This window comes from Ambystoma mexicanum, chromosome 9 (genome assembly GCF_040938575.1).
Source record: "Ambystoma mexicanum isolate Mex_15411 chromosome 9, UKY_AmexF1_1, whole genome shotgun sequence".
Classification (NCBI taxonomy): Eukaryota; Metazoa; Chordata; class Amphibia; order Caudata; family Ambystomatidae; genus Ambystoma; species Ambystoma mexicanum.
The window spans coordinates 458,723,116-458,750,916 of record NC_090931.1 but is presented as its reverse complement, the minus strand read 5'-3'; the positions used below and the strand labels follow the sequence as shown (position 1 = coordinate 458,750,916).

General features: G+C 45.1%; 1 protein-coding gene across 4 annotated transcripts in view; it reads left to right on the top strand.

Moving 5' to 3' along the window:
• Window positions 1-27,801, top strand: part of CUX1 (cut like homeobox 1) — a 2,307,153-nt gene that overhangs the window by 240,546 nt on the left and 2,038,806 nt on the right. For all 4 annotated transcript variants that reach the window (XM_069614989.1, XM_069614986.1, XM_069614987.1 and 1 more), the window contains exon 4: window positions 23,545-23,623. In XM_069614989.1, the coding sequence (XP_069471090.1) occupies window positions 23,545-23,623 (79 nt within the window). The remainder of the gene's footprint in view (window positions 1-23,544; window positions 23,624-27,801) is intronic.

Here is a 27,801-nt window from a genome sequence, read left to right as displayed (position 1 = left end):
CATGCCCAAGGTGCCGTCGGACTTCCACCTCAACGAGCCTTTGGTATTGGCCAGTTTTCTTCCCGTCGCCTTTGTCGCCGGCCAAGAGGACTTTGCACTCGCTGGATGTAGCTAGAGCGCTGAAGTTCTACGTGGACCGCACAAAGAGTTTTCGGAAGACATCACAGCTTTTTGTGAACTTTGGACCTGTGAATCAAGGGAAGGCTCTCTCGAAGACTTCCATTTCCAGATGGCTCTCCGGCTGCATTATGCAATATCATTGGTTGGCAAACCGACCGTTGCCCGGCCGTCCGAGAGCCCATTCGACCAGAGCGATAGCTGCTACCACAGCGTTCTTGTCTGGCCTGCCCCTGCTGGATATATGCAGGGCTGCTACGTGGAGGTCGAAGCACACCTTCACGAGATTCTACTGCGTCGAGCGGATTCCAGGGAGGAGTCCAGGGTCGGCCAAGGAGTGCTGCGCAACCTGTTCGCCTGAAGGTGGGCCTGGTGAGGAGGTAAGAGTTGCTTAATGTTGAGTTTATGCAATGCTTAATGTTGAGCCTTGCCAGCTCCCGTGGTTGTGCATGTGTGTACTGCTATGTATTCTTATATTCATGAGCATGTGAATCCATGCCATACCCCATGCTGGAGAAGGAACAAGTTACTTACCTGTAACCTGCCCTGCATGGGTCTAGCATGGATTCACATGCGAACCCTCCCGCCTTCCCCTCTGCGGCTCTTCACTTGGTCATACTGCCACTTTACGTGCTACCAAATTTGAGGATAGCTTCCAGGGGAGGGGCTTAGGGAGAGGGCGGTCATTGGCTGTGGGCTGTATGACCCAGAGACCAGTGATTGGTTACTACTCAGAAAGACAGATCAGAAACAAAACTGATACTGATTTTTTCTTTACCGAGGATTCCCAGCCTGACGACAGGGAATATTCATGAGCATGTGAATCCATGCCAGACCCATGCTGGAGAACAACAGTTGCAGGTAAGTAACTTGTTCCTTGTTTGGATGGATCAAATTTAGCCATCTTTTTTGGTGTGATATGCAGCTTGTTTAGAATTTTGAATTGCATAAGACGGAAGTTGGCATTGAGGGAGATGGTCTTGGTGTATCTACAGAAGTGTTTCAATATTTGCTCATGAATTTCTATGTGAAGGTCTTTCTCCCATATGGATCGCATCGTGTTAGCCGATGGGGTGTCTGCCTGAACCTTCCTGTATATTTCGGAGATGCCACTCTTGAGCCGTGTTTGTGTTAGAACGTCTGCCAAAAACTCATGCACAGGAGGTTCCTCTGTGAAAGTCGGCTAGAGTGTTCTGCATGCTGCCCTAAGGCGGTGATACTGTAGCATCAAGGTTAGGCCTAAACCTATTCTGTCCTGAAGTTCAGCAATTGTAATGAACCAGCCTTCTGGAAAGAGGTCGCCCACTCTGACTCCACGTTCCGGGTCCCATCGTTTTTGCAGAGTGCGGTCCATGGTTGGTTCCATGTCAGGATATGCCCACAGTGGGGCGTATGGCCAGTATGGCGTATCGCATTGGACTCTTTTTCAGGATCTGCATCCATGCCCGAACCGTGGACTTCACCGGATCTGCCCATATCCACTCCTCCTTTACTTTAGTGAATATCATACTTTGAAGGTCTTTCGGTGCTGCTGCAAACTCTTTGGCGTGGATGTGTGCACACTGTTCAGTGTCCTTTGACCAATATCTGGTGAACTGGGCTTGGGCCGCATAGTAGTATAGCAGATAGTCCGGCGCTGCTAGGCCCCCTTTGTCGTAGTGTTTGCACATCTTGGTCCAGCTAATCCTGGGCGTGCTCCCTCCCCACACGAAGTGTACACTACTTTTCTGTATAGCTTTGAAGAATTTCCGGCCCGGCCAAATAGGTATGCCACTGAAGAGGTATAATAACTTGGGGACCATCACCATTTTTAGTAAGAATATTTGGCCATACATGGATAATGGTAGTCTTGCCCAGAGGTTTAGCTTAGTTTCCAGCTGTGTCAGGAACGGGGCATAGTTGTTGGGAGTATAGCGTGTTCTTGTCTGTTGCCAGTACAATCCCCAGGTATCACGCATAGGTGGGTGACCTGTGAAAACTGGGTGGTGTCCTCCGATTGTGTTGCGGATTTGGTTAACTGTACTATTTCGGATTTAAATTGGTTGATCTTGTATCCGGAATATTTTGGGAATTCTGCGATGTCTTGCATTATCGGGGGGAGGTGTGTATCTGGGTCTGACATACAGCATGGTGTCATCGGCATAGAGTGATATGAATTGGGGCTTCCCCATAATGCGTCATCCTCTCCATGCATGTTTGGTCTGCAAGAATGCTGCCATTCCTTCTATGGTAAGCTCAAATATCAGCGAGGAAATGGGGCAGCTCTGTCTCGTGCCTCTTTGTAGTTCAAAGCTGGTTGAAAGGGTCCTGTTTGTCCTGACGTTGGCTGTGGGTTTATGGTATAACATTTGTAAGCTTCAGATGAATCCTGGGCCAAATCCCATATTCTAAAGGATGACGTACATGAATCTCCAGGAGATGGAATCGAACGCCTTTTCTGCGTCCAGTGTCACTGCCACTGTCCTCTTCTCGGGGTCCATTTGGGATGAGATTGCAAAAAATCTGTGGAGGTTCCGGGCTGTGGAACGAGAGGGTATGAAGCCAGTTTGGTCCGGATGAATCAGTTTGTTCATATGTGGATTCAGCCTTTTGGCTATGGCTTTGGCTATGATTTTCGCATCTACATTTATATGGGATAGGGGCCTGTAAGAAGAGGGAGCTTGAGGAGGCTTATGTGGTTTTAGCAGGACGGTAATTATGGCCTTGTGTAAAGACGGTGGTAGGATGCCTCTCTCTAGGGACTTTTCCCACACTTTCAATAGCCTGGGTGCCAGCTCTGTGATGAATTCTTTGTATAGAACTGTCGTAATGCCGTCAGCTCCTGGTGCTTTTCCGCTTTTTAGGGCTTTAATTGCTTGAGTTATATCTTCCACTGACCGCGGGGTATCCAACATCACCCTGTCTTCATCTGAGAGCTTTGGAAGTGGGTTGGAGTCGAAGTGTTGTTGAAGCTATTCGGGGGACATCTGGTCCCTGTTTTGATATAGCTTGGAGTACATCTCTCTCTGGTTCGTGAGCGCTGTTCCGTGGTCGTCTGTAAGGCTTGTGATGTGTCCATGATCTAGCTCCGACCTGATGAGGTTGGCTAGGAGCCTGCCCAATTTGTTTCCCTCTCCATACCTCTTGGCTTTCATGGGTTGTTGCATTTAGTGAACTTCCTGGTCAGCCAGTTTGTTAAATGCTTCGGTGGCCTCCTCTAGGGGGGCTAAGGTGTTTTGCCCCGGTGCTCTAGAGTATGCTGCTTCTGCCTTTTTTATGCTGGTTTCAGTCTGGGTTAGGGTCGAGCGGATCTCTTGGAGTCTGCCGTGTACCGTGGCGATCAAGTGTCCTATCAACAACACCTTAAAGGTTTCCCATATTGTACTAAACGATGACACAGAGCTTTTGTTGCGCTCAAAAAAGTGGGTCACTTCAGAGTGGAGCATCTCCACCAGTGCCTCGGCTCGTAGGAGTTGCGGTGGCATCCTCCACGTTCGAAGGTTCTTGGGTATGTCTAGTGTGATCTGGGAGAGGTCCGAGAGGGTGCTTGTGTTTTTTAAAAGTGGTTTGATATATGCTGATTTGAAGGTCCTTGGTACAGTTCCTGTTACTAGTGATAGATTTAGAAGGTTTCTGTAATATTCTGCTGGTGTTCCTTGTGCGAGGATTGATTTGTAGATGTCCGGGGGACCGGGATCCATGGGTGATCCTGCTTTCTTGCTGTGTTTTACCAACATGGCGAATGCCTCTGCTGATATTTCAGGAACGTTTTGGAGTTTGTGCTGTGGTTCTGTGTTAGGTTCATTTGGTTCCATGTTGTGGTTGGTTGGTCTGTTTTGTATGATTTGTCGGATGTCATTGATTTTGTTCTTTAAGTGGTCTGCCAGGTCGTTGCATAGTTTCTCTGAGGGGGTTGGGGTGTTGTCGCAGCCTGGTGGGTTTCTCATCTCTTTAATGATGCTGAACATTTCTTTTTTGTGTGTTGGTGGCATAGGTGATTCTGTCATCATAATGCCTTCTCTTCGCCTTTTGAATTTCCTTCTTGTATGCGCGGATTTCTTTTTGGAACAGTGGCCACGGACCAGGCAGATGAAGCCACCACTGGAAACGGGAGACCGCTTGCCCTTGAGTCCTGAGCTTGTGGATGGCCAGAGTGTACAAGTTGTCCTTGTCGGCTCCGAGTCCTCGTCCAGCAAAGTGGTGCCATTGAAAATCCAGCTATGCCCACAGTGGGAGTCGAGGTACATGTCAGGATAACAGGTGAGCACAACACCCGAAACGACCTGCCTCATCTGTTTTGCACCATGAGTGGTTGTTTTTGGGTGCGCACCCCACAAAGGGAGGCCATGTAGGGAAAGAGACACACCCCGGGCGGAAGGACCCTTCGTGAACTGAAGTAATTGGCAATAGTTACAATAGTAGGCAGTATTGACAACACTGGGAACGGGCCCAAGATTGGGATTGGACTCTAGAAGACTTATCCCTTGGTTTTAGGGCCCCAACTTCTAGCATAGGCCTGTACTACCCAAACGTTGATAGTGGCAGAGCAGACGGGCTTATCGTAGGAGGAGGATTGTGAGATTTAAATTAGTACACAGAAATCAGAACATCCATAGATCCAAAGTAACACGTACACATGACAATAGACAATGTCATACCCGCTATCCTTCCAACATTAAATGCACTTCCCGAAAACTTAGATCCCAGCACATTAGTTCATGAGTACAATAAAATCATGACTGATACTATGACAGAATAGCCCCGCTTAAAATGCGTACGAGTAAACCTAAAGCCCATCTAAATAAATGGTTTACTCCTGGACTCAAGGCCCTACGCCTCACTAAGAGAAAATGTGAATCTAACTGGAAACTATGCCCTACTGCTGAGAATAAGGCGAACCTTACATCTATTTCCCGCCAATATAAAAATGCAGTTTACCTAGCTAAGAGGAATTCATACAATGATCGCATTGCCAATTCTAATTCTAGCATGAAGGAACTCTTTTTCCATACTGAAGGAACTTGAATCACCCATTGCCATACCAGACACCTGTACTAAAGATCAGACCTGGTGCACAGATATCCAACGTGCTCTAACCAATAAAATAAACACCCTCCAAAATAAAATTCAACTGAAAAAAGTTTCTCTCAACCTTCCCATTCCGCCACTACCCAATGCCACTCACACTCCCCAGTCCAGCAAATTCTCCTTCACTAAAACCACTACACTAGAGATAGAGAAAATCATCCTTACCCTCAAACCTTCCAATTGCAAAGGTGACATCTGCCCAGCACAGCTAATAAAAGACGCTGCCAGAGATCTATCACCTTTTATCTCCAAACTTGTCAACGCATCCTTCTCCACAGGCATCATCCCAGCCAACTTAAAACAATCTTGAGTGCTCCCGTTGCTCAAAAAGCAAACTTTAGACCCCCTTATCCCCACTAACTACCGTCCTATCACTACTGTTCCATTCCTTCTGAAAATCCTGGACAAAGTGGCCTATGTACAGATTCAAAAACACCTTGAACGGCATAAGCTACTAGGATCTAGACAATCTGGCTTCCGCCCACTACATGGAACGGAAACAGCCCTTATCGATTTAAAGACCCAAATAGACGAACTGAGAGATCAAGGTAAGACAGCTCTTCTCCTCTTACCAGATCTCTCAGCTGCGTTTGACCTTGTGGACCACAAGGTCCTCTGCAGACACTTGGACTCTGCCGCTCACTTCTCCACCCAAGCCATCAGTTGGATAGAATCCTTTCTGAGTAAGAGAACTATGAGAGTTTTTTCCCCATCGGCAGCCGCAGACCCTATACCCATCACATCTGGAGTCCCTCAGGGATCCTGCGTTTCCCCGACTCTATACAACATTTTCACCAAACCCCTGTTCGATGATCTGGATAGTCTTGGTATCACCTACACTAACTATGCAGATGATACACAGATTCTCCTCCCTCTTTCTGGGGATCATAGTAGGGATAGGGAGTTGGTGAATATAGTGTATCTCATCATTCAGGCATGGATGGCTACTTATGGTCTCTGCCTGAATGATAAGACAGAGTTGATCATTCTGGGTACACAAGCCAATATCAACAAATTGGGTCCGGACTACACGGCATTCAGCATAGATGGAAATGTTATCAAAGTCTTGAGGGAAGTAAAAACACTTGGTTTCTACCTTGATTCTACCTTGTCTTTCACCAAACAGGTCAATTCCATAGCCTCCACCACTGCTTACACCTGTAAATTGATAAGAGCAGGCAAGCCCTTCCTATCCAATACTAGTTGTTTGATCTTGGCCAGAGCCCTAATACTTTCCCGACTCGACTATTGCAATGCTCTCTATAGTGGTGCCAACAAAGCCACCACCCAAAGACTCCAAACTCTACAAAACAATGCTCTTAGAGCTGCACTAGGCATAAAAAAGAGGGAACATATCTCCATTATCAGGCGGCAACACAAATGGCTCTCCACTGATAACAAAATCCACCTAAAAATGATCTCCTTGACCCATAAGGCTCTAAATAATGCCGCTCCTAGTTACTTGACGGACAAAATAAAAAGAAAAACATCCAGTAGACCTATGAGACTCGCCAACTCTAACTGCCTGATAGTACCCAGATTTAGACTTGCTAAAATCGGTGGTGCCAGCTTCCCTGTGAGAGCTGCCAACTTGTGGAACACTTTGCCACCTAACCTAAGAGTAGACCAACCTTTCCCACACTTCAGAAGGAACTTCATTAAATACATTAACACTTTCAACGACTAGACACCTGCTATGAACCATTCACACGTGCAGCCCACCCAATGTACTAGATGTTTTAGTGACCCTTATGTATATAACTGTTAACTCTGTATATTGCCAACTGTACATTCTTGTAAATTTGTAACTGCTATTTGTACATTCATGTAATATTGTCATACTGTAAACTTATTCATGTAACATTGTAAGTCTCGCATATGCTTGCTGCTGCGCCCGGTAACCTCTGGGTCTGGAGCGCATTATAAATAAATAAACAAACAAACACATAGTTATATCAACATTATATATTTATTTTTTATATACACAAGTCATTTAATACCCAAAGATATGCTGTATCAGCTAATAACATCAAACACACATTAGGATAGTAAGGAGGAATAAAGCAGGTGAGTAAATGATCATGTACTTTTCTATCCACACACAGAGTGACTTCAGTCAGGTCTGCAAAAGCATTTATTTGGATCACTCTGCATTATAGTATTATAAGTAAGTTAAGAATGGAAAGGACCAACAATAACAGGTAAGCAACACCGTACCTATTCTTTGAATGTATGAGGTAGTCCTTTCCCTGTCTAGAAAGGAGTTCTTCAGTTCAGGTTTTGTAGGGAAACAAGCATTGCCAAAGCCAGTAGGAATGAATTACTGTAGGGAAACCAGCAATGCCCAAGTCAATAGTAATGTGACGGTCTGATGCAAATCTTCTTAGTACATGTATTTAGCAATTTAGTTCTTTCAAACGTTACAGGAGCTTTTGAGAAGCCTTGCTATAGGGACACACATAGTTAGGCCTGGGCGACTGGAATTGGGTACACAACGGTTGGATAAGATTTTGACCAGTGTCAACCCCTGTACTTTTTGATTGGACTTAGTGATTATGTTCCCTTGTCCCTAGATGAAGTGGAATCTTTTTCCCTTCTCACCTAGTGTTGTACTATTTTAATGGGTGACTTTTTTATGTCTCTCCTTGGTGTATGATTGGAGTTGTAGTTTCCTATAACTTTTGGGCTTAGGCTGGGTTGCCCCTTTGGGCTTCTCTTTTAATTTCTCTTTAATGTACTAGGGTGAACTACTGTTCCCAAGGGGGTAACGGTTTTTTCATCCCCTTTACATTTTATAAAGTGAGCCAGCACACTCCACCTTATGTGGAGTTCTGTGGGGATACAATGTATCCCCTTGCTTACTTGCCTGTAGTATTTTTGTTACTATTGCAAGTTTACTTGAATGGCTAGTGGCTGTGGTTTTAACTCAGTCACTTTTTAGTCTCATTACTTGCAGGCTATTAAATCAGCCGCGGTAATGCACAGAAAGGCCACCGTTCTGCTAGAATGGTGGGTTCCTCCTTTTTCACCATTTCTAATATGTTTTTTGTTTCTGAGGTCTTCCCATGCTATTCTAGGCAGGAACAACCTCGGTGGAAGTTTTGTCTTCGGCGGGAATCCTTTGTATTCCCTGCCCAGGCTCAAGAGTATCTGAGAAGGCAGGAAGCGAGGAAGGAGTCCAACACTCTGCAGCCCTTTGTCTTTCAACTTGCCTGAAAGGAACCAACTCCCAGTGTGGGCTGTCTGTCCTAATTGGACCGCCAGACCGCCCCTTTCTGTGAACTGCAGGGCAAGATTGCAGAAGTTGTGCTGTAGTTCCTGATAAGTACCCCGAACCTGGAAGCTGCTGACAAGTCAACCACTTGAGCTGAAACCGAAGAGGAAAATGAACTAAAAAGACATCTGTAGCGATTTCCGGCGACCAGAGAGCCTGCTGTGTAACCGGAACCTGATGCAACCCTTCCAATCGACCTGGGGGTTCCGAATGCGAGGTCTCTTACCCTTACTGGTTGGATGGACTAATCTCAAGACCACCTGCATTTTGAGCCTTCCGACGACGTGCTGCGACCTTCCTGGGCTGCAAACGGCCAATACCCTGGGACCTCGAGCCTGAGTGCATTGCATGGTTTTCTGAAGTCAGAATCCATTCGAAACTTTGGTGGACTGCTGCTGGAACTTCAGAAACACGATTCGAATCCCTGAATTAATCTCACCAGAGTGCAGGACCGATAGAGGGAACAGAATCTGACCAGCGATATTCGTTCTTAATCTGGCTGCTGTAAAAAGGCGCCAAATCCACAGAGCTGCAAGAATTCATGAAAACACCTTTGCTGGAAGCCTCCTCTGATGACTGCTGCTACAAGTTCCCACCCACTGTCCAATTATTTTGTCGTCTTTTGTCTCCAGACCAAGAACCCAGGAATCGTTTCCTGTGCTGCTGCATCCTGAAGGCATCCACCCAGAAGCTCTTGTTTTCTCTTAAGGTACTGTGTTGGCTTGGGTAATACTTACCTTAAGTCTGGTGTGCACCCTGTGACGCTGAGTGGGTGATTCATGTGGTTGGGAGTTTGCCCATATCACAAGCCCCGGCCTAATGCTGGAACATGGAGCCTTCTCAGAAATCACTGAACACTTTTAACTAACTCTGAAAGTGAATACTTACTTGTTTAAGAAGCTCTCCTGTGGAACTTTGACTTTTCTGCAACTGAACCGTATCTCAACCTACCTACAGCTGGCACCTAGACCACTAGGTTCCCTCTTCTCCCTCTGAGAGAACTCGTGCAATAGACTAGGGAAGGACTGGATAAGAAAAGGATTCTGCCTTGAAAGTATAACCAGTGTAAAAATACTTATTTGCTAAAGAAGTTAGTGTGGTAACGATATCTCTGTGAAAGAAGTTACAAAGTGCCATTAAGTTTTTGATTACTTTTGAGTTGCATTCTGCCCCTCTAAAAAGTGTACAAGACTTTGGCCCTCATTAGAAGTTGGACGGTCCGGAAAAAACGGTGCCGGTAAGCTTGCCGGCACCGTTTTTCCCGGACCGGCAACTAAAGAGTTCTGCGAGCGGGTGCCGTCCCGCCTGTCAGGTCAGACATGGTTTCACAGAAGCACCCGCACCATTGCTTTCGTGGTCCCCATTCCCGTGGAGTCTTATTGGACTCAACAGGAATGGGGATTAACAGAATTGCCGGTGCTGGCTTTATCGGACCACCGGGGCTGTTATGCCCCGGTAAGTCTGGCAAGTCCGGTGCTGGTAAATCACTACGGGTCCAGGGGCAGCCTGCCGGTTTTAACGGCATAGTTACCACCGGACTCATAATGAGCATCTTTGAATGGTGTTTCCATCTTCTAAAAAGTAATACGTGTTGGTACCGTTTTATCATCGCTTAACTGAATGAGTGTAAGACCTTAACAATAGGGTTTACCTGCCTTGAATAACATAGTGTCATTCTTAAAGTGTATCATAGGGTTTTGCTTTCTATGATCTGCTTTATACAGATCTAAAAACAGTCTGGAAGTTAATACTTGTCTTACGAGTTGCTTGTAGCCGCGCTTAAAAGTATATGGGCCTTAGCTTGATTAGCTGCTGCTCTTCTAAACTTGTAACCCTCAGTTGTGCATTCCTGAATTGCTTTGGTGCTATTCTAAGATAGCTTCATAACGGTCTTACTTACATTAGAAACTATATTATACACTTACTAAAAGTATACTGGAGATAACTAGCTATTAGATAGATGATTGTTATGTACCAATATGTCAATTACCTATCTTGAAATACATTGTGTGTTTCTTAAAGCTTAATTGGGTTTTGTTTTCCCTGATTTGCTTAGTGCATTACAAAATAGTTATTGAGTGTTCATATTTGTCATTGAGTAGCTTGAGGCCCCTTCAGATAGTAAGAGTTGTTTTTACTAGCTCTGAACGGAGTACTAAAAAGTGATGTTGCAAGGAGTATACTTGTAACAGGGTTGGTTTAGTATGTGATTTCATAACTGAGTTTCACTGCGTGACTGACCGGGTGAAATACTCTTGAAATACTGATTGTATTCTAAAAGTATATCTAACCTGGTCGTATTCCCCATGAATAGTATATTACTTTCCTGAATGTATAACTTTAGGTTTGACTCCCCTCGACTTGCTTCTTGCTCCTCTAAGGTTATTCCTTGGTTTACATACCATAGGTATTGGGTTGGTTTTTCTAATTGTGTTTATATGGGTTCACTGTGATTTTACTGGGAAAAAAAAAATTCTCAATTGATCCCCCCCCCAAAAAAAAAAATCCTTTGGAAAAAATCACTGAATGTATTTTTTTTATTTTGGGGCAGCGATTTGCACCCCCCAAGCCCTTTGTTTCCCTGTTTTTAACCCCATTCCAACTCCCTGCCCCCCTTATGTATTTTCAAAATAAATCTGTTTTTTAGATGGATTTGTTTCGTTTAAACAATCCATCGAAAACACATTTTTTTGGTAAAATCGCCCATACTGTTTTTTTTTTTTTTTATTATTAAGAAAAGCTATGGTTTATAGCAAACCTTTGTTACAAGTGCAACAAAATTCAAATATTTCTCTCAAAGCCATCGTTTGGTTATACGTGACTTCGAAGGTCCATTATGAAGAGCTTTATACTCTTACCGAAAGACCCTGTAAAGAAATTGAATCAAACAGAAGATGACTGAAAAAATAATGCCCTGAGAGAGGAAGGCCCAAAAGGTTTCTGCATCAGACTTATAGATGGTATTAGCCCAATTTCCGAGGTAAAATGTTCGCAGGTCAGTCGGCATAGATAAATGTTTACCGTTCAGGGTTTTAATCTAATCGTCCATGCAGTTTCTGTTCAACTTTTGCTGGACTGCAAACTAGTTCATCAGTATTGGTATGCAGGTCGGACCGTAGACCTAGATAGCTATTGTGCCAATTATTCAGCATGGCCTCTGTGCCATTAGTGCTAAGTTTTGTATTCAATACGGCTTTGACAATGGGGCAAGTTTGCACTTAAGATAACCGGACAATGATTTCCATTGAGACCTTGCAGGGAGTGATACAAATCCCAATTCATAGCGTATGACCATTGCAGCAATAATGTTTGATAAGTTATGGATTTTTCTACAAAAAGACCCTGAAGGAATTACCAGAGTTCCCATGGAGTGGAAATACATGCTTCCATCCCATGCAAAAGCGCGGGTGTGACTTTCGCATTGTAGTATGCGAGTATGGGAACCAAGGAGAATTTGTCAAATCTTGTGTATGATTCGGCTTTGCGTGATTAGGGGCCTCAATCTTGTCTTCAAATTTGTCTGGTGGGCTTGGTCAACTTGGCTGTTATTAATTCGAACTCCCGAATAGCAGACCTCCTTGATCAAAGAAAGAGGTTGATTGAGAGGTTCCATTTGAAGTTAGGGACGCAACGGTCGGTCCAAGAATCATGATAATATTTGTTAATATAATGTTTATTTGATGTTCTTGTCCTTACTTACACAAGTATTATCTTGGTCTACTTATGTTATGTTTATTTGTAGCGCGCACTGCTGCCACCCAGGGGTAGTCTCCAGGTGCTCGCGTGGCTCTGCAAGAGAATGGTGTGGGGGGGATAGTGGGGAAAAGGGTGAGAGGATAGATTCAGAACCAGGAGGAACTGGCCCCAGTGTTTTTCATGTGGTAGTTTTGTGCGCGGCCTTGTGCATTGTAACCGTATGGTTAAGATTCCATGCTTCAGGTGTGTGGTAGTGTTTTGTGTTAGTGTGTTGGTTGTGTGCACTGGCTAGATAGTCTCCATAAGGGATCCAGAGTCACAGGTGGCGGTAGACGTAAGGTAATCTGGCATCTTGATGTGTAGTTGCATTGTTGAGGGTTTTCGGACTGTGTGGGTGGTTCACTCTAGGTGTGGACAAAGTAATGGTTCTCTGTTTATGTAGAGTGTGGCTAGTCTAAGATCTGGTGTAGTGGTGTCGGTAATGTAGGAGGAGCAGGAAGGGAAAAGGGTTAGTGAAGTATGTCAGTTTGTAGGGGGCTCTGGAGCGGCCCTTTGGATGCTGCTTGACTGTATCTAGCCAGATTCTTGTTTGTGGTTCTTTTTGCCCATCTCGTCTTCTCTAGTTGTTTCTGTCATGTTGTTGCCGGTGTTCCTTCTAGGTTGTCATTGTCTGCTGAAGTGCCAGGCTTTGAGCAGTTTCCTGAAGGTGATCTCGTCTTCTGTGGTTCTAATTACTTTGGGCATATTGTTCCAGATGTTGGCAATTAGATGTGAGAATGCGGTTCTGCCAAATTTCCTTTTTTTTGTAGTGTTTTGCCTCTATTCGAAGGTCATTGCTGGATCTTCGTTCCCTTCCTGGGCGATACCGGCTAATCCTGTCTTGGAGGAATTCTGCTCCTTGTCTGTGCAAGGCTTTGTGGCAATGTAGAGTGCTTTGAATTTGATGCACTTTTTTTTACTGGTAAACAGTGTAGGCTTTTCCGTGCCGGAATGATGTGATCTCTTCTGTTTAGTCTAAATAGGATCGGGACTGCTGTATTTTGCAGCCTTTGCAGTTTCTTGGTAAGTCTTTCTAGCATTACTAGGTAGAGGCAGTTTGTGTAGTCCATTCTTGTGCGTATCAGGGATATGATTGTGAGGGTTCTCTGGGGGAAGGAGAGGTAGGGGAGTAATCCTCTGGGCAGTCGTAGGAGGAAGAAGCATTTTTAGCGATTGTGTCGGCTTGCGGGTCCAGTGATAATCCATTGTCCATGAGTATTCCAAGGTTACTTACTACATCTGCAGTCTCTGTTGGTGTTCCCGTGCTGATTGGCTAGTCCATTTGTGGATTCCCTCCCTCGAATCCTGCGTGTGAGCGCATTCTTGCCATATTTGCCTGGTACAGTTTGAGGTTTGTTCATTGTCATTCAGTTGTAGATGTGTGTCAGGCAGTTGTTGAGGTTATTTTGTTCCTGTGTTCAGTCTGTTTGAAAGCGGATTCCCAGTATCTCTCCAGCACTCCACATAGGGTTGGGGGTGCTGTTCTCACCAAATAAAATGTAAACAGGATCCAAAGACCCTTTTCTACCCTTGGGAACTGTAGTTCCCACAAGATTAGCCAGAGAAAGTTTAAAAGGGGAGCCCCAAGGGCAACCAGCAACAATAGGCAGTATGCGCCAAAAGTTGTCTAGAGGATAAAAATAAGACACTATGGAGAGTCTTAGAAATGACACCCATAAAAAGAGTAGAAGACTGTGTGTGGAAAAAGATTCCCAATCAATTAGGTATAAGGAAAAATAATCCACCAGTAAAGCAAAAAGTTCTGGGGTTGACACAGGTCAGGAAGATTTATAAACCAAGGTGAAATACTATGGGACAAAGGTGACTGTTTTCATGGTAAAACAATTAGAAGTATAGTTGTTGCTGCAGAAGCAGCAGCATAAAGAACTAATATTGACAAATGTCTTTTCAAGGGCTTTGGCGCTTTGAAACACAATTCTGTTGTATAAAGTGCTTTACAAATCATCAATAAAATTGAAATAAAATAAATATACCATTTTGAAAGTTGAAACTACAATTCAAGGAATCCTAACTGTTAACCAAGAACTGTGTATCATTGACGCTGTGGATATTGCATTTTCTTTTGACTGTGGCAAATCATTCTGTGGTAGTGACAAAGCATTGTGGCCAGGATTACCATTAGGGCTATTTCGCTAGAAGTGATAAGTGGATAACTTGGACCTGTGCAGAATTGGTGCCAATCCACAACAAAGGTTCGAAGGATCAGCCCTCGAATTATCAGCCTATCTCGCTGCTAGATTTGGGGGGGGGAGGGGGCAAGATCTTCGCTAGGGCCTTACTGTTTCACTCGGAGGCCTGGCCTACGAGTAATTCGACCATCGGAAGCAGGGTTTTATGAAGGCTTAAGCACCATAGTTCATAGCCTTCGGTTGCGGTTGATGATAGATAAATACGCAGTCCTCAAAGGTCAAAGTGTATGCTGTCTTTGTGGACGTGAGAACTGTATTTGATACCACACCAAGGTACCTCCTCTGGGAGGTCCTCGTGGCTTTGGGTCTCCCTCTTGCCTTACTATGTGAAATACAGAGTTTGTACACTGACAACACAGCTGTGGTTCGGTGGCGAGTGCACGGTAGGACCTCTGTTGGCTGTATTGTAGACTAAGGAGTCCGCCAATAGTGTGTACTGGCCTCTAAATTGTTTTGTACTTTCATTAATGGTGTCATTAAAGAACTGTTGGCAGCCCAGACTGACGCGCCCATGCTGGCAGGCAAAAGGATGCCGGTCCTGCTGTTTGTGGACAACCCTGTGTTGCTGTCTTTGACACCAGCAGGTGCTGCAAGCAGCTGGTCATTTTTACGACCTTCCGTAGGAAAAATTGATTATTTCTTAACGTCACCAAAACTAAACTCATGATTTTTCAAACAGGCACCACGAAAAGCCGAGAGGCATTTAGGTTGGTGTTGGATGAGGGCGCTATTGAGCAGGTATCGCACTGACTACTTGGAGGGGGGGTCAGACTAATGGCTGGCTGTGGTTAGATGAAGCAGATTGAAAAGGCTAGGGTTACCCTGGGTAGCCATACTGGGGCCCAGGCACGATATACCACTGAACACGGCAACGGGGCAGTGCGCGTCGCACTGGAAGCCTATAAAGCTCAGGCTAGACAGGCAGCCATGTATGGGGTGGAGCTATGGGGCAGGTGAACACCCACTCATCACCGACAGAAAATACAGTTCTGAAAAATGTCATGAGTTTGCCTGCTAGCACACCGACAGTGCCAATGTTACTAGAGAATGGCATGCATGGGATAGCACCCATTTGCTGGATCTTCCCAGTTTTATACTGGCTGCGCCTATGGTCAAATGAAAAACTTGTTAAATTCAGAGAAGCTCCAATGGATGTTTTGGCACAACAAGGGGGTACATCACAGAAGTGTGCTGTGCATGTTAGGAATTGCTTGAGGGAATAGGATCTTGGCTCGTATTCGAGCGACCCGATTGGAATTACCTCTAGCGCAGAAAGATGTTCTTGAGAAAACTGTTGGCTCATTGCCTTTGGGACGATACATTAGTATTAAAACTAAGCAAGGCTGTGAGGAGTACTTGGACTATGTCACCCTAAAACATGAAAGAGCACTATATATAAAATTTTGCCTAGGTATTTTATCAATAGCCTCACTCAAACATAGCTGGCAGAATGCTGTATCGCTGATGTGCCGCCTCTGTAACAGCGCCACAGAGGATTTATTTTTTACTGCCATGTCCAGTTTCACTACCAATGAGGAAGCTTTTTCTCAGACCTCTTTTTCTCAACCGTGGCTGCAGAACTATAGAGGAGGCCATGAAGCCGTGTTTAAATTCAAATGATACTGCCGCTGGATTTGCTACCTGTACATTTCTCAAATGGCCATGGTGTTTACTTTTAAAAATGTTACTGGAGATCCCTTGCTAACAGACTGGTTTTATTTTCAATTGTATATCATTATGTCATTTTATGTGCTGTCTTTTAGTGAGGTGTGCGTCTATGACAATTTTGTCGAAATAATAATAATTTAGCATTTATATAGCGCTACGAACCCTCAGGTATCCAAGCACTGCTTATTACCCATGGTGTGTGGTGCTCGTTTATCGACCATGGAAGGATGAAAGGCTGAGTTGGGCCCTGCCGGGATTAGAACCTGAGTCAGCAGGCTCTCCACAGATGTGAAAGCGAGCGCGCCACTCGCTGTGCTATCGGATCGGCTATGAAGCAAGTTGAACGCTGAGAAAATCTCAGTCCTCTAGGCAATGTGGATATTGTTCATGTCATGTTGAATTGTCATACCTTTTTTGTTTTGTTTGTTTAGTGTGAGGGCCAGTTATCCTGTATTAGTGCATACCCTTAGCTTTTGGAATAGATAGATAATTCCGCAGCTGAGTTGGGACAGTGAGGCATTTTGATATATTTTCTTTAACAAGAAAATGGCATATTTTTTAAAAGATCTTCAAACAGTTGTCCGCCTCGCATTACTGACCCCTCACACTCTCCACTTAACATTTAGCTGTTCAGTGGGTGAGTATCCGTATTGGGTACCTCTGTGTTGTGCACTGGTGGAGTGCCTTACTTGCACAGTACACTTAGATATTTGATTGCCTTGTAGTTGCCAGTCACCTAGTATCACTGATGACATGGAGACCATCACATTCACTTCCTTAAGTTCTTCAAAACTGGATCACTTAAAGTTGTGTAGTGACAGGGGCCTGACGGTCTCTGGCATTAAAACTAAATTGATTGTGAAATGTGTTGATTTTGAGAAGAGTAAGGGTGTTACCTTTGCCCGCCTCCCCCACGAACCACCCCACCCACCACCATTAACTAATGGTACTGGTAATGATGCTGGAGCAGCACCCAGCAGCAGTAATGGAGTTGCTGTCACTGCAGCTACTAATGTTGAGAATGAGGAGGAATAGGGTGAATCTTTTGGACTTTTGTTATCTCCGAGGCTGGGGCAATTTTTTATCTAAAATGGAGACGCTTCAGCTCAAGGAAAAAGAGCTTGAGTTCAACTTTACTAGGTCAGATTTTGAACGTATTGAGAGGCAGAAGCACAGAGCTCACCAGATGGAGATTGTCAAGTATCGGGCTTCACAAGGTTCCTTCATAGGATCTGGAGATGGTTCTGGCTCTCTTTGCATCCAATGTTCCCAAAAGATCTGCTCAATGTGTATGAGGAAAATAATGATCTAATTGATTGGCTTGTGAATTTTATTTATGCGTCAATTACAAGGAGTAAGTGATGCTGATAGGATTGCATGATAACTCGGTCCAATGCCCCATTCTGGCTGCCATGCCATTATGGTAATGTCAAAAGCTTAGAGGCAAGATTTTGCAAAAACCTAAGCAAACTCATCTTAAGGTTTGGGAAGACTCCTGCCCAATACTTGGAGATTGAGAGAGTACAAGACAAATAGAATGTATGACTTATGTTGCTTTTGTTATAGATTCTTTGAAAAACATTTGTGGCTGGATAGATTATCAGGTAACCATCTTTGAGGGCATGATTCACTTGGTCATGGTTGAGCACATTTTTGCCTCTTATTCCCCGGAGCTTAAGCAACGTTTGGCTGACTCTAAGGGGTTAATTCCTAAGTGATTAGCCATTGCTGCTGACTTACGGGTCTCACATAGTGTTCCATAACAACAAGCCTGCTTCTGGTAAGCAGGAGGGGGGAAAGAAGCAGAAAAAGAGGGTGGGTGTAGAGATACAACTTTGTCCAAGAAGGCCCACAAAATGTTTAATAATGGGAAGGCACAAGATTCAGGTCAGGGTAATGGGACTAATCCTCCCAAGCATGAGAGTACCTTCTCTAAGCCTCCCTGTATGTCAAGATCCAGTGAGACTTGTTACATATGGAGCAAGTGACCATAAGAAGGGGGGACCCCAAGTGTAAGGCTAAGACCTTGGGGGTCCACTCTGCAAGTCTGGCCTTCTATCAGGATGAAGAAGAATTATTTGCAGGGGGTCCTTCCTTTTGGGTTCCTTCCCCACAGGTGAAGAATCTGAAGTTAGTCTAGATTCTTTGGAACCTAGTAGTGCTGGAGCATATTATTCCATCCCAGACCTGTCCCTTCATCAGAATTCTTCTGAGGACAGTGTTCAAATAGCAGGTGTAGGTACCTCTACTATTAGGAACACAGGACCCAGTCCTACATATGTAGCTTCTTCCATGGTAAACCCACAGGTTCTTGTCAGAGAGCCTGTGGTGGCTACTCAGTTGACTGATAGGCCCTCTCTCAATGTTCCAGAAGCACCTGTCATTAGAGCTGTGAATAGTGAAACGGTCAGGGCATCTGCCAATGTTAGGAAAGCTGTTCCTAGAAAAGTTCTGGATTCGCATAGTCTTCAAGACTTGGGTCCTTATATAGACGCTCACCAGACCCTTCAAGCACTAGGTCTCGGAATCAGGCTTCCTAAACCAAGCTTAAGGGAAAGACTAGGCTAGGCCTAAGGTGGAAACCCATGGCCAGAGGAGTGGGACGAGGCAGAGGGAAGGAGAATATTCCCCCTGTTCTACCTACATCGGTTGAGATAGTTGGTAGTGTCCCTAATCCAAGCTTGGAATAGGGACCCCCAGAACATCTTAAATCCTATGGGACTCCTGAAGTACCCAGTTTACTGGTAGGGGAGGTCCCTAGAGGTGAGAGAAATATGGCCAACATAAAAGAACATAATCATGCATAGGACTATGGAGAAAGCCTGCTTCCAATGGAAAGACTCCCCTCCAGTGAAACAAAGAATACAGCAGGAAGGTGGGTTACTGGAAAGTAAGCCCACAGAGCCCATCAGAGAAGACCTTAAGAGGTTGGAGGTTTCTCAGGATGTGTGGCCCTTCTGAGCTACAAGTTGGTGTGTGACATTCTGCTGGTAGTTCATCCGAATGTCAGGATTCCACTAGAGTTGTCTAACGTGCAATCGTGCTGGCCCAAGATGGGGGGAGTCCCAGGAGAAAATCAATGTAGGAATCTCGCCGTCTGTAACTAGGTTGACAGAAGTGAGACCGGTATTAAATTACTCCACTTTTGGGAGTGAACTCATTTGTACCAGAGACGAGGTCTACTTGGGTTAGCCCTTTGCCTCTGGAGACCTCGGGCAATAGGTTGCAATTGGTGATTGCTGATCACACCACCACACAGCCTTGTGCCAACCTACAGAGAATGACTGCCAGGTCGGTCATTGACCCCAGGGTGCTCTCTGCTGTACTCTGTAATGGTCAGACCCAGTGAAATGAGGGTGTAGTGACCTGCCAAGTGTCTTTTAGCTGTCATCCGCATGAAGATGGTCTGAGAGAGAGACTTTTCTCCTTTCAAACTTAATGATAACTCCTTGAACACATGCGAGTGGTCTGTGCCTTGCCAAGTTTCCCAGCTTAGCAATGTAAAATATTCAGAAGGCCTTGGCGGACCTAGAAAGGTCACATAGTTTCCCATCAATAGTGTGGAGGATGGGGTCTTGAGAGATAGAATTGCAGCCCTACTTATGACTACAGAAAGGGAGCAAGAAACATCGGGCGCATCTCCCTGTCCTGTGCCAGAACAGCCATTCTAATGGCTTCAGTGAATAACACCTAGTGACCCCTCACCTGATCCTACAACAGCAGCGTGAACTCTAGTTTGCTGAGGCAATCTCGCCATCAAACCCCTCCCCGAAACCCCCCCACTCCAACACCCCCACTTGTCACTGAAACCACTGATAACAAGTTGGTGTGAACTAGACTATAGTATGGGAGTTGGTGAACCCACCAAGTTTGGGTGTCGTGGTGGTTCAGACCCACAAACAAGAAGTGGTAACAGTGTGAGATCAACCCTCTGTTGGAACAAGTGGTGTTTGAGCCCTCTAGCTGTATGGAGTCCAGTTCTGAGGATCTGGAAGAACATACAGGTACAGCCAGTTTTTATTTCTGTATGGCCACTGGAGCTCTGTATGCTGTCACCGAGACAGATGCACCCCCCACCAAGAGGTGACAAATTGGTGGATCAGCTCTGTGCTGAAAAGTGATCTTTCTACAGGTTATGGAAACTTATCCCTGGCAGTTTATGCGAAGGGGGAGACCACGGTTTCGTCCATTTCAGACCCTTACTTCAATGTATGGACTTCTGAGTTGGTGGCTGCAACCAACACCTCTTAGATGAGATTAAGCACTGTTCTGAATGGGACAAAGGATCTCAGCAATACATATCTGGATGAAATGGCAGATTTAAACCCCACTTGAAAGGAACTGGTAACTGAAAAGACTGTGTCAGGACCTTCATCAGGCCAGCTTGTTCAGGAGGACAACCAAGTGTCAAACTGAACAGGAGTGGTTGACCTTCCTTCAGGGTACCTTTGGTGTTTGTGGAGGCCAGATTCAATCTTTTATCAGTGAAGTACATCATGTACAGAACTCGGCAACCCCCCACTACCAAAAGCTAAGTGAGGACTTTCCGGTTCCTCACTGGGAAACACAGGAGCGAAGTGGCGGACTATAGCAATATAACTGTCCCTCTGACTGCCCTCACTACTTCAAGGAGACATAAAGAATTGTTATGGACCCTGGAGTGAGAAGGCCTTCATTGCCCTGAAAGAATCCCTAGGTCTGGCCCCCGGTTTAAGGGCACTTGATGGGATTAAACTGTTTATAGGCAGGCAGATGCCCATGACACCAGGGATAGTTGGAAAACGTTCCCCACTTGATGACAAAGGTGAGGAACAACCTATATATCAGCTACGATTGTAGAACTCAGGTGGCCACAGGTGGAGAGGAAATGTTTTTGCATTTTATGGTGCCTTGGGAAGTTAATGTCCTACCTCGATGGGACTCACTTCACTGTGTATTGTCACCCTAAGCATTTGAAATGGCTGATGGATATTAAGGGAGAACACCCAAAGTAGCTAAGGTGGTTCATGAGTCTACAGTCCTTGATCTTCACTATTGGGATTAGGAAAGATCCTAAATTTAGCAATGCTGATGGGCTGTCCAACTGAGATAACCGACTGGAACAGAGTACCCATCCAGGGGTGGATTAGTTCCCCCTGTCCCTATTCTGGAAGTGTTAGGAAAGATTTCTCTCTACAGCATCTTCCCTTCCATTTCCATGGACCCACAAACGTTTGCTTGGCTATGTTGTCATGCTACAGCCACAAATGGAAACATTTCACGGTGTGGTGCGGGACTGAGAAGATTACGTCGCTGCTCATCACAGCTGCCCAGCTCCTTCTGTATCTGCTTTCCCTGACCAAGGCTGGCCTAACTCACGCCTCTATCAAGGTGCACCTGGCTGCCATATCCCGTTAAACCCAGGTGCCTGTTAAGCCTTCCCTGTGGTCGTAAAGATTGTTCAAGGAGTTCCTTAAATGCCTCTTCAGGACTTTAGCAACAGTGAAGATCATGCTCCAGCTTGGGAGCTCAATGTGGTTTAGACTAAGCTCATGGGGGCCCCGTTGGAACAGATGCATCAGGCCCCTTTTGAAATTTATATTGTGGAAGACTACTTTCTTAGCGGCCATCGCCTCGGCCAGGCGGGTCAGTGTGATCCAGGCCCTTTCCTGCAAGCAGCCCTACTTGTCCTACGCTACAAGGGTGGTGCTGCGGAACCACCTCACCTTTATGCCAAAGATCCGTACAGAATTCCACCTCAACAAGCTTTTTGTCCTGCCAGTCGTCTTCCCGAATCCTTCTACACCGGCGGAAAGGACGTTGCATTTGCTGGACAATGCTCGTGCCTTGAAGTTTTATGTGGCACGTCCAAAGGGTTCTCTGAAGAAATCTCAACTCATTGTGAACTTTGGACCTGTCAATCACGGGAAGGCCTTGTCTAAGGCTTCTATATCCAGTTGGCTCTCTGGCTGCATCATGCACTGTCATCGTCGGGCCAACAGACCACTACCAAGCTGGACGAGAGCCCGCTCCACCAGCCCTGCTCGACATCTTCAGGGCTGCTACGTGGACGTGGAGGGCCACCTGCACCTTCATGAGATTCTACTGCGTCAACAGGGATTCCTGGGTTAAGTGTATTGCTTGTATTGAGCCTTTCCACTTCCTCTGGTTGTGTATGTACTGCTCTTTAATCGTTTTCATGAACATGTGAATCCATGTCAGACCCTATGCTGGAGAAGGAAAAAGTTACTTACCTGTAACTTTTGGTCTCCAGCATGGGTTTGGCATGGATTGACCTGCAAACCCTCCCTCCTTCCCCTCTGTAGCCTTCTTGGCTCATGCTGCATTTTATGAGCTCTACCAAATCTGTAGATGGCCACCAGGGGTGGAGCTTAGAGAAACGACTCTCATTGGATCGGGCGGTGGGAGGGGTGGGAGTTACGTAGTATGACCCAAGGACAGTGATTGGTTATAGCAGAGAAATGCAGTTTTCAGGGTAAAGCGAAACTGTGTTTCTTTTTACCGAGGATTCCCACTCTGACGACAGGGAATGAATCCATACCAGACCAATGCTTGAGAAGGAGTTACAGGTAAGTAGCCGTACTCTCACCATTTCGCAGCTGCTACCATTGATGGCCAGTTAATGCCGCCAGGGTAGTGCCTGACAAATGCATGTCCCGTGTCTACACAAAAGCGCAAGCTGTTGGCATTGCCAATGCTTGTTTCATGTATTGTATTTTTAAGGCAATGGACCTCTGTATAGCTTCTGATGCAGTCAATCATCGTAGCGCAACTAGTGACTGTGCTAGCACAGTAATATCCGTATGTAAGAGTTCAGTTGTTACACATACCTAACTTGGATAAAATCTGTCACTAGGTGATGGTTAATGAACATATTGGAAATATGAGATCCGGAAGCTACATTTCTGCCTACAAATATCAAGTAGTAACACTGCAAACGTCTCGTTGCTATCCCGTTCTAATTCTCCCCTTTCATATACACCATCATTGAGAAGTGAGTTTGCCTGCAAAGATTGCCTTTGGTGCCATGGTTTAAGCGCACCTGTTTCTCTAAAACTGGACTGAGACGTTCTGAGCGCTTGAATATTTGTTTTGCAAAAGTGTTTATCATTCTTTTCTTAAACTACTAAATCAGTGCCGATTCAGTATATTCCACTTGTAAATAGGACTGTTGCATTGGAGGGTCTCTGATGTTGCCTTTCTTTATTTGCAGCTTATTTGTCTTTAAGAAAACGTACAGTCTTATAGAAATTATTTTGCTAAGCAAAACCCATATTTCTGTCTAGCTTTCAGGGCTATAGGGGTCTTTGTCAAGTAAGAACCTTGTGGCCGACAATACAAAAATATGATGTTTGTTTTATTCAGCAGTTTTCTCCTATTTCCTGTTTTTAAATTTGTATATGCCTTCTAAACAAAATACTTGAATGTTTGTTTGGCTAACACAGTATTCCAACCTCTTTCCCTACTTCATAGATTGATGCATTGAGTAAAAGGAGCAAAGAGGCAGAAGCAGGCTTCCTAAATGTCTATAAAAGATTAATAGATGTGCCAGGTAAGTCGAACACCCAGATATCCTGGGTAACTGTTACCTTTTTGTAATCAAATTATAGGCCTTTTCTATTGCACATTTTTATTTTATAGATTGAATAGGTTTGACGTTTAAATATCCACAGGAGTTTCCGTTCTGTGGATTGTCAAGACTTTGAGGCCTCTCCAAACAGCCTTTAGCCAGGGTTGCGTTTTGCACGTTAAAAGCCTTGCTGTGCAAAGAAACTGCCTCTAGAACCTTAAGCCTTGATAGTGTTACACTAATCATCTACATTCCTTCCTAAAAACCATTATCTTATGCGAGTTTGCAGAGTAAATGTACTTACTGTATTTCTGTTCCTAAGTGTTTTGCTTTAATGTGTTGAGTATTTTAAAGTGATTCTTGTGTAATTATAATATATATTTTAATATGCATTTATTGTATTAGTGTTTCTTTGATGTGCATTGCTAATTAGGTTCCGCGTACTTACCGACCGCTCACATCTTCCTCTTATGATAAGCCTGACTGCTCTGCCACTCTACCAAGTTTTCATGAGCAGTACAGACTGATACTAAGAGTTTGGATCTACAAACCATTGGGATAGTTTTGTGAAGCACTACCTTCCAGAGTACTTTGGGAAAACTCCCATAACAGCGGTTACTTCAACTTGAGTACATTCTGTTGTAATACAGATAGGCAGCATTTGTCAAAACAACTGTTATATCCGTGTATGGTGGTAATTAAGACGGTACAGAAAACCAGTGGGAGAAGGTGCATGACGTATCCTTGTTGCTTGGCCACAGGGCTATTCTGCCAAGCCGGGCCTGGACGTATCAATGGGGTTGGGTACAGTGAGGCCTCAAGCTAGCCACGGCCTAAATCTTGGCGTGGGATTGCCATTGTATAGCATGAGAATCCTGCCACATGTCTCCATAGTTCTATGGACCCCCCAAACGTTTTCCTTTTGTTTTTGAACCTGTCCTGACTTTACAGGGAAGTGAAACCTTCATCTTCACTCCCCTGGCCCTTTCTGATTTTGTTATAGGGAAATTGATCAGTCCCTCGCCTTTCAGTAGTTGGCAGCTGTTTCCCTTTTGACTTTATAACATTGCACACAGCATATTACAATGCAGTGCATTGGGGATACTTATGTAGCACACTCTAGTTTTTTACACTTGTTATTTCTGGTTGTTTTTTATGTGCCTTATGACAAGCTGGTGGAAGCAATTCTATTTGTACAGTTTTTGTTATTTCTATTGTGCCCGTTTGCATTTACCACGTATGGTTACTAAACATGGCTCGCTCCCTAAAATGGCTACGCCACAAGATTTTCACCTATCTTTGGCCATATTGTTGTCTGGCCTTCTTCCTGCATTGCCAGGTCAGGAAATCCCATATAAGGTTATGCACCCCTCCTCTCCCCAGGAAGGCCCCAGCTTTCATGTTCTAGTGATGGCTCAGGAAGGGGGTTGGACAGCTCACATCTTCCTCTTATGATGGGCCTGACTGCTCTGACACTCTACCAAGGTTCCATGAGTAGTACAGCCACTGATGCGAAGAGTTGGGGCTCTACAAACCATTGGTGTAGTTTTGTAAAGTCCTGCCTTCCAGAGGACACAGGGAAATCCCTGAACACTGGTTTTACAGCTGGTTGGATTTGTGTAGGTTGCATTACATTGACTCCTAATTGTATTGTAGTCAAATAATCCATCCTCTAGGCTACTATACTGTAAAGTACTTAACAATGTACACTATGAAAACTACAAGGCTGAAGCATGTATTAATCTTCCTGTTGAGAAACTGAAAGAAGTGTAAAGAAAAATGCCTTCGTGAAAGAAAGCTGAGCTAATTCAAAGTTTGTTGGATTACCAAACTGGGTACGCCTGTAACCGATATTCCGATAATTGATCTGGCAATTAATGATGGTAAAGGAAAACCATTAGACCTCACCTTTCAGAAAATGAGGAAGATGATATGGATGAAAATGTAATTGTTCATCCATGTCCAAATCCTCTAACTTCAGCCCTACGTATGTCTAACGTGTTAGCTCAGCTGGTTCTAGAAATAGAGAAAATGAAAATGCAGCTAGTTTAGAAACTGGAGATTCAGTCAGAGATGAGACAAAGAAATAATAAAGGAATTGCAACTCTGTGAAAAAGAGATGCAGCATGAGCTTGACATGAAAAAGTTGTCCCTTGACTCCACTTCTGTTTCAGAGTCCTCTGTCTGACACCTCCAGGAAAAGGAATCTTCGTCTCACCAAAGGTTTGGTGAGTGTGTATGATGCTAAAACTGACATTCATGAATGGCTGTGTACATTTGAGTTTACATGTAAAGTGCAAGGTATATGTCTAAGTGAGTTTGTTCCATGGGTAATCTCTAGGCTTCCCCAGAATGGCTGTGATGGAGGTGAATGAAGCTCATAGACCAGATTACCAGTTGGTTAAAACTGCTCTCCTAGGTTTAGGGACCACAAGAAGAGCGATGGTAACTTGTGGGCCACTTGGGTGTGCGCACGACTGAAAAAGATAGATGGGTGGATTAAGGGCTACAATGTGAGCACTTATAATGGGTTGAGATGTCTCTTCATGCTGGAAAGTATTTTTGATGCCTGTTCCCCAGAGCTGAGACAGCAATTGTCTGACTCTAATTAACTGGACCGCAAGAAGCTAGAACTAGCTGCTGACTTGTTGGTGGACAACAGGACTACTCACAAGGTTCTGGGGTTGCTCACAAGAAAGGGGATGGGAAAAAGCATAAAAAGGGCACAATATGATAAGTAATTTATAACGCGCCTGCACCCCAGTGTTTCTAGGCGTGACAAGACAAGGAAGGGAAGATGGAGGGAGGACAAGACAAACGATCTTACTAGGCCTTGTGTCATTCCGATTGTGCGAGAACGAGAAGTGCAAGGGGAAATGTGGGGGGAGTGCAAGTGAAAGAGGGGAAAACTGTGCAGCAATGCGTTGAGTTAGTGCAGCAAGGGCAGCATGGCTCTGGGTAGTGCAAGGAGAAAAAGGGACTGTAGGGTTACAGTTATAGCCCCCAAGTGCGTGGTAGGACTAGAGGCAGTGCAAGGGTGACTGATCAAGAAAGAGCCCGATACCCAGTGAGACTCTGAGGGTAGCCAAGCAACCAGTCGGTACAGCAGACATCAGCAGGGGAGTGAAAGAGTAACGGAGGAGAAGAGGAATGTTTCAAGCTGCTTCCGGAACTTCAGGTGGTCCGGGGCAGGGGGGGCCATTTCAGAGGGAGGCACCTGCAGAAGAGAAAGATCTACCCACCACTCTGCCTGGAGAAGCGTCTAACCCTTAGAGAGATGGAGGTAGCTGAGTGAAGGGCCCGAGAAGGAAGGTATTTTGGAAGAGGGCGTTGGATGTAGTGATGGCCCTGGCCCCAGAACGCCTTGTGCACAATGCAAAGGGTCTTGAACATGATCCTTGCAGCCACTAGGAGCCAGTGGAGAGATACAGTCCATGGGCTTGCGGCCAAGGATAAGTCTTGCAGTCCTGTTCTGGATTAGTTGCAGAGGGCGGAGAGTAGAGGAAGGCAGATTGAGTGAGAGGCTGTTGTAGTAGTCCAGGATAAAGACAACACAGGGCTGTGGAGACCGTGAACTTCTGGTGAAAGTGAGAAAGGGAAGAGTCCCTTTGATGAGGTCCAGCTGTTGGTGGGACTTCTTGAAGACGTCCGAGATGTGAGGAGAGAGAGTGGAGTCGAAGATGACACCCTGGTTTTTTGTCTCGCAGAAGGTGAAGGAAGAGGGCCCAAGACGGGTGGCCAGAGTGAGGGAGCGAAATCAGGGGCATGGGTCCCAATGAGAAGGATCTCCGTCTTACTGGCATTAAGGCGTTGGAGGTGCATCAATCCTGAATTACGGATATACAGCCAGGAATAAGCGTGAGAGGAGGCTGAGGGGAGCCTGAAGAAATGCTCGGTGTCATCCGCATAACACTGAAAGTTAGAGGAGAAGGTAGAGATCCGGTGTGCCAAAGGGCCCAAGTAGAGGTTGAAAAACCAGGGTGAGAGGATCGAGCCCTGGGTAATGCCACAGGTAGAGAGAGGTGGTGGAGAGAACGGGACCAAGTTGGACCTATGAGGGGCGGTCCAAGAGGAAGGAGGTCAACCAATCCAGGGCCTGATCCGTGATGCCCAGGTTCTCAGTCAATTGGTTGACCATGTCGAAAGCAGAGGAAAGATCA